Raw genomic sequence first — 7,509 nt, 5'->3', positions numbered from 1 at the left:
CATCCTAGCATCGCCGACTTCGAAAGTGCCTATGCTAATGTACATCGTAGCCACCAATCGAGTGGTTAGCGTTGTCCTAGTGGTGGAACGCAAGGAAGAGGGCAAAGAGCAGGCAGTCCAGCGCCCAGTCTACTACCTCAGCGAGGTGCTCTCCCAATCCAAGCAAAACTAACTCCACTACCAGAAGCTCACCTATGGTGTGTACATGGTGGCCAAGAAGCTCAAGCACTACTTCCAAGAGCATCCCATCAAGGTGGTGTGCACCACTCCCCTTGCGGAAATCATCGGCAGCAAGGACGCCAATGGCCGGGTCGCCAAGTGGGCCCTAGAGCTGGCGGCCCATTCCATCCTATACGTGCCAAGAACAGCCATCAAGTCGTAGATCCTAGCCGACTTCTTCGTCGACTGGGCCGAGATGCAATATCTACTGCATGTGCCTGATTCCACGCACTAGAAGTTGCACTTCAATGGCTTGAAGATGCGCGCCGGCTTGGGAGCCGGCATCGTCAAAACCTCTCCAAAGGGGGACCGGCTGGACTATGTCCTGCAGATCCACTTCGCCCCATCCAACAATGTGGCAGAGTACGAGGCGCTCATCCATGGGCTCAAGCTGGCCAAGGAAATCGGCGTGCGTCACATTCTGTGCTTCGGTGACTTCGACCTGGTTATACAACAGGCTTCGGGCGAATGGGACGCGAAGGATGCCAACATGGCATCATACTGCTTCCACGTCCAGCAGCTAGCCGGCTTCTTCGACGGCTGCGAATTCCACCATGTGCCCCGCGCAAACAACGAGGCGGCTGATGCTCTATCCAAGATAGGCTCAACCCGGCAAGCAATCCCGCCAGGTGTCGAGGGTACTCCTCAGCAATGCCCTTTGTTTAGGGCTTAGGGTTGATGGAATCCTGCAAGTTGACACGAGACATCGGTTCACAGACAAGCGGGGAGAGCGGTTTACCCAGGTTCGGGGCCCTCGATGAGGTAAAACCCTTACGTCCTGCCTGTCTGTTCTTGATTATGAAGATATTGGGTTACAATGGGGTGCCGAATAGTTCGGCTGAGATCTCGTCGAGAGGCCAAGTGTTACGATGACCTAGCTCTAGACTTTTTGGTGGCTAAGTCTGCTAAGATTGATTGTGTCCCTCGGCAGCCCCTCTCCTGGCATTTATAAAGGGGGCCAGGTCTCAAGAGGTCTAACCGAGTACGACTAGGTTTAAAATAGGTTTAAATCTAATCTTTCCTTATTCGGCTGCTTCCTTGTCTTGCCCGCCAAGGAATCTTCTGGTGCGCCATCCAGGTGGCCTGTCTTGCCTCCAAGTGCCTTCATGGGCCTCCAACTAGATAATACAAGATAAGGCAATGTCGGTTACCCGAAGGGTAATGCCCACGTCACCAGGCGTTGCCCTGCAACATTTGCGGAAGCCATCCATCACACCGTCACCGGACTCGGATTCCATATTCGTGCCGGCTGAACCGGGGGCTTATCAGTCCAACCCGAGGGCTTCTCAGCCAACCTCGGGGGCTTCTCAGCCAAACCCGCCGGCTCTACAGCCGAACCCAGTGACTCTTCAGTCGAACCCGGGGGCTTCTCAGCCAAACTCGGGGCTTCTCAGCCGAACCCACCGGCTCCATAGCCCAACCCGATGACTCCACAGTCGAACCCGAAAGCTCCCACGCGGGAGGCATTGATGGTGAGCGTATTCGAGATAAGATGCGTACTATCATGGGCACAAGAATTCCTCTCCTACCTAGCAGATGGCAAACTGCCCGAAGACCGGGTCCAAGCCAGGCAGATTGAGAGATGGGCCAAGGCCTACACAATCACCAACCACCAGCTGTACAAACGCATCGTAAGTGGGGTGTTCCAGCGGTGCGTCGAGCCGGCTGAAGGGATAGAACTCCTCAGGGAGATCCACCAAGGAGAGTGCGGACATCACGCCTCCTCCAGAGCCATCGTAGGCAAGGCCTTTCGGCACGGTTTCTCTATTGGCCGACTGCCCTAAATGATGTGGAAGAGATGGTAAAAACATGCAACGGCTGCCAGCGCTTCACTAAGAAGACGCATGCGCCCGCTTCCACCTTGAAAACCATCCCCATCACTTGGCCATTTGCCGTATGGGGCCTCGACATGGTCGGCCCATTCAAAACTGCCCGAGGCGGCATGACACATCTCCTGCTAATGATTGAAAAATTCACAAAGTGGATTGAAGCCAAGCCGATCAAGAAACTGGATGGCTCCACAGCCATCTCCTTCCTCAAGGACATCATAGTGCGATACGGCTATCCCCACAGCATCATCACTGATAACGGCACCAACTTCGCCCAAGGCGTCTTCTCCCACTTCTGCGGGGAAAAAGGAAGCCAGCTGGACCTAGCTTCTGTGGCACGCCCAGAGTCCAATGGACAGGTGGAAAAAGCCAACAGGTTGATTCTAGCCGGCATCTGGCCCCGGCTGGTGGGGCCGTTCGAGCGAGTAGCCGGCTGCTGGATTGAAAAGCTGCCCTCCGTACTATGGAGCATGCACACCACGCCAAAACGCTCTTTTGGCTTCACGCCATTCTTCCTCGTTTATGGAGCCAAAGCCGTCCTGGCAACTGATATCGAGCACGACACGCCAAGGATCAAGCTATACACCAAACCGGAAGCCAAAGAGGCCTACGAAGATGGAGTCGACTTGGTCGAAGAGGCCCAGCTGTTGGCCGTGTCCTGTGACGCCATCACAACTAGAAGGTTCAACCCTTGGCATTTCGAGAAGGTGGCCCAGTGCTCCGGCTGATCCAACGGACAGCCGGCCAGCACAAGCTATCCTCCCCATGGGAAGGTCCCTTCGTCGTGAGCAAAGCCCTGGGCAACGGCGCCTACTATCTCATAGATGCCCAAGAGGCCAAGAAGAACAAACCGGACAGGGCCGATGAGGAGACTAAACGGTCCCTAGAATGTTAGCCTGCTCCGCCCATTTTACACTTGAGAAGTGGAATGTATGTATCCCTATAACTCTTTTGTAATCTATGCTAATGAAAAAGGATTGTGCCCAAGTGCGCCCCGTACCAGCGAATTTTTCAAAGTATTCTACTGCTCTCGCTGACTGGCTTGAACCCTCTCACGCGGCCGGCTTAGTACCGTGATCCGGCTTCCGACAGCCTGATACGTCCAAAACGTATCTACTTTCCCGAACACTTTTGCTATTGTTTTGCCTCTAATTTGTGTGTTTTGGATACAACTAACGCGGACTACCGCTGTTTTCAGCAGAATTGCTCTGGTGTCTTGTTTTTGTGCAGAAATTCAACTTTCGGGAAAATCCTCGGAATTTATATCAATGGGCCTATTTTACCAGAAGACTCGGGGAGCCAGAAGGGCAAGCCAGGTGGAGGCCCGAGGGCCCCACACACCAGGCCGGCGCGGCCAAGGGGGGGGGGCGCCCTAGTGTGTGGCCCCCTCGGCTGGCCTCCGACGCCCCCTCTGGACTACTTAAAGGGTTCGATCTAAAAATCGTGAGGAAGAAGTCAAAGTCGCCAGAAACCCTCCAGTACGCCGCCACATCATGAAACTCCGTCTCGGGGGCCAGAAGTCTCTGTTCTGGCACTCCGCCGGGACAGGGAATTGGAGGAGATCATCGCCATCATCACCACCGACGCCTCTCCATCGACCAGCAATGTTTCCCCCATCCATGTGTGAGTAATTCCCCCGCTGTAGGCTAAAGGGGATGGTAGGGATTGGATGAGATTGGTCATGTAATAGCATAAGATTGTTAGGGCATAGTGCCTAGTGTCCGTAATTGGTACTTTGATGATATTGTTGCAACTTGTTATGCTTAATGCTTGTCACTAGGGCCCGAGTGCCATGATCTCAGATCTGAACATGTTATTCTTTCATCATGATATGCATTGTTTCATGATCTTACCTGCAAGTTGTATACACATGTCGCTGTCCGGAACCAAAGGCCCCGAAGTGACAGAAATTGGGACAACCGGAGGGGATGGTAGTGATGTGAGGATCACATGTGTTCATGGAGTGTGAATGCTTTGCTCCGGTACTCTATTAAAAGGAGTACCTTAATATCCAGTAGATTCCCTAGGGGCCCGGCTGCCACTGGCTGGTAGGACAAAAGATGTTGTGCAAGTTTCTCATTGCGAGCACGTACGACTATATACGGAACACATGCCTATGGATTACTTTGTACTTGGACACCGTTTTATTATTATCTGCAAATGCCCTACTTTGATTGTTACATGAGTTTCTCTCATCCATGCAACGCCCATCATCCATCCATGTGCCTACAGTATTTTAATCCTGCTGTTTACTAAAATCACTACAGCTGTCTTTGTTACTCTGCTGCTGTTATTTCACTACTGCTACTGCTATAAAACTGTTACTACTGATAAACTCTTGCGAGCAAGTCTGTTTCCAAGTGCAGCTGAATTGACAACTCCGCTGTTAAGGCTTTCAAGTATTCTTTGTCTCCCCTTGTGTCGAATCAATAAATTGGGTTTTACTACCCGCGAAGACTGCCGCGATCCCCTATACTTGTGGGTTATCAAGACTGTTTTCTGGCGCCGTTGCCGGGGAGCATAGCTTTATTTGGAAGTTCACTTGGATTGATATTGTTCGCTGCAAATTCTCCATCATGGGTAAAACTCGCGATCCTAAAGTCGCCATATTACCATCCACTACAAGAAAAGGTACAACTCTGAGTACCTCTGCTACTCTTGATTCACCATCTGTGATAAGTCAACTTGTTTCATCGCCGCAAGCTTCACTTGCTGGTACTTCTGCTGAATCTGAAAACTCTCATAATATTGATGATGTTTCTGCTGTGCTTGATGATAGTGGTTCATTGGGATCCTTTCTAGATGCTACAATTGCTAGGTCTAGAAAAATTGAAAATGCTGAAACTCCTAATGAAAATGCTGCTACACATGTTAATTCACCTGAACTTGATTATTCTAGTGATGATCCTGATGAGGATTATGTGGAGCTTAATGATGATTTTATTAATAGATGCAATGCTACTGCTGATGCAAGAAAAATTAAAAAATTTCTCGCACAATATACTGTTAGACATAAGCTATCTCCTGATCCTAAATTTGCCACATCTCCTATATGCATTAAGGATAAAGATTATGATTTTTCTCTTGATCTATCTCATATAGCTATTGTTGAGAAAACACCCTTTTGTGGTACTGAAAAAGAAAGTGCTGTAGAATACATGAATGAACTTTCTTCTATGAGTAGCTTGTTTTCTGATGATGTCAAGATGCGTACTTATTTTGTTGCTAAAATTTTTCCTTTCTCATTAAAGGATGATGCTAAAACTTGGTATAATAATTTTCCTCCCAGTTCTATTAAAAGTCCAGGTGATTTGCTTGATGTTTTCTTTCGGAAATACTTTCCTGCTAGTGCTCAACATGCTGCTTTACAGAAAATTTATAGCTTTGACCAGGAAGATGGAGAGAAATTGCCTGAAGCATGGGCAAGATTTTGCTCTCTTATCAGGGCTCGACCTAGACATGAATTGGAAAAGCATGATTTACTTGATATATTCTATAGTGGACTAACCGTTGAGTCTAGGGCATATTTGGATAGTTGTGCTGGTTGTGTTTTCAGGAAAAGAACTCCAGATGAAGCTGAAGAATTATTGGCTAAAATAGGCCGGAATCATGATGATTGGAATACACCTGAACCAACTCCAACGCCAATATTGAAGAAGAGGGGTTTAATTAAATTGAATGATGAAGATATGAGGGAAGCCAAGAAGTCTCTCAAGGAGAAAGGTATTAAATCCGAATATGTGAAGAATCTACCTCCCATAGAAGATATATGTGAGATAATTCCCCTTCATCCATGATTGAGGTAAACTCCCTTCAACGCTTTACTAGGGAAGATATTCCGTATTCGAAACCTCCTGCTCAATGCTTAGAAGAGTTTGATAATTATATTGTTAAGCAAGAAATTTTTAATATGAGAGTAGAGAATCATTTAATGGAAAATTCTCAAGCTATTAGCAATTTGCATGATATTGTGGAGAGAACCTCCAATGATGTTAAGATGCTTGTTAAACATTTTCAAATGGTTCAAACTCAAATTGATCAACTCACTAAAGTGCAAAATGACTTGTTAAAAAATAATTCTAAAGAGAAACATGCTTATGAAGTAACAACTAGAGGCGGTGTCTCTACCCAGGATCCTCTATATCCTGAAGGGCATCCCAAAAGAGTTGAACAAGATTCTCAACGAATTGAACCTAGTGCTCCTTCTAAGAAAAAGAAGAAGAAACATAAAATTGTTGTAGAATCCTCTGACCTGTTAATGATCCTAATAGTATTTCTATTTCTGATGCTGAAACTGAAAGTGGTAATGAACATGATAATGATAATGATATGGATAAGAATGATGCTTCTGATAAAGAAGAGGTTGAAGATGAACCTGAAAAGCATGCTAAAAATAAAAAGTATACTAAAGAAGATTTTATTGATAAGAAACATGGTAATGAAAGGGAACCTTGGGTGCAAAAGCAAATGCCTTTTCCTGCTAAGAAACTAAAATCAAAGGAAGAAGAACATTATAATAAATTTTGCAATTGGATGAAACCTTTATTCTTGCAAATCCCTTTGACTGATGCTATTAAATTGCCTCCTTATTCAAAATATATGAAAGATATTGTCACTAACAAATGGAAAATCTCCAATGAGGAGATTTCCACTATGCCTGCTAATTACTCTTTCAATGGCAAAGTTCCAAAGAAGTTGGGCGACCCAGGTATACCTACTATTCCTTGTTCTATTAAGAATAATTATGTTAGAACTGCTCTATGTGATTTGGGAGCCGGTGTTAGTGTTATGCCTTTTTCTCTTTATAAGAGACTTTATTTAGATAAGTTGATACCTACTGATATATCTTTGCAAATGGCTGGCAAATCTACGGCTATTCCTGTTGGTATATGTGAGGATGTTCCTGTTCAAGTTACTAATAATTGCTTGATATTAACTGATTTTGTTGTGTTGGAAATGCCTGAAGATGATAATATGTCTACTATTCTTGGGAGACCTTTTCTTAACACCGCAGGGGTGATGTCTACGGGAGCCTTTATTCTTGTAGACAGTGTTGGGCCTCCAAGAGCAGAGGTTTGTAGAACAGCAGCAAGTTTCCCTTAAGTGGATCACCCAAGGTTTATCGATCTCAGGGAGGAAGAGGTCAAAGATATCCCTCTCATGCAACCCTGCAACCACAAAGCAAGAAGTCTCTTGTGTCCCCAACACACCAAATAGGTGCACTAGTTCGGCGAAGAGATAGTGAAATACATGTGGTATGAATAAGTATGGCGCCAGAAAAGTGCTTGCTGGCGTGTAGTTGATGGTGGTAATATTGCAGGCAGTAGAAACACAGTAAAACAGTAAACAAGCAGCGATAGCAGTATTTAGGAACAAGGCCTAGGGATCATACTTTCACTAGTGGACACTCTCAACTTTGATCACATAACAGAATAGATAAATGCATACTCTACACTCTCTT

At 46.3% G+C, this 7,509-nt stretch overlaps 1 protein-coding gene across 1 annotated transcript; it reads left to right on the top strand.

Annotated features, from left to right (window-relative positions):
- Nucleotides 1–205: 205 nt before the first annotated feature.
- LOC127328745 (uncharacterized) lies at nt 206–2,776 on the top strand. The gene is made up of 3 exons (XM_051355320.1): nt 206–305; nt 582–664; nt 2,201–2,776. The coding sequence occupies exons 1-3, from the start codon at nt 206–208 to the stop codon at nt 2,774–2,776; spliced, it is 759 nt and encodes a 252-aa protein (XP_051211280.1).
- Nucleotides 2,777–7,509: the final 4,733 nt, after the last annotated feature.

This window comes from Lolium perenne, chromosome 2 (genome assembly GCF_019359855.2).
Source record: "Lolium perenne isolate Kyuss_39 chromosome 2, Kyuss_2.0, whole genome shotgun sequence".
NCBI lineage: Eukaryota > Viridiplantae > Streptophyta > Magnoliopsida > Poales > Poaceae > Lolium > Lolium perenne.
The sequence above is the reverse complement of the archived record's forward strand: the minus strand, read 5'-3'. Positions and strand labels throughout refer to the sequence as shown.

Excerpts from the sequence above, each read along its gene's own strand:
- LOC127328745 (XM_051355320.1), top strand. The coding sequence starts at position 206 with ATGGTGGCCAAGAAGCTCAAGCACTACTTCCAAGAGCATCCCATCAAG. Across the intron at positions 306-581 it reads CGGCAGCAAGGACGCCAATG|AGTACGAGGCGCTCATCCAT; the intron begins GCCGGGTCGCCA and ends ACAATGTGGCAG. Across the intron at positions 665-2,200 it reads GCTTCGGTGACTTCGACCTG|TGGATTGAAGCCAAGCCGAT; the intron begins GTTATACAACAG and ends AAATTCACAAAG.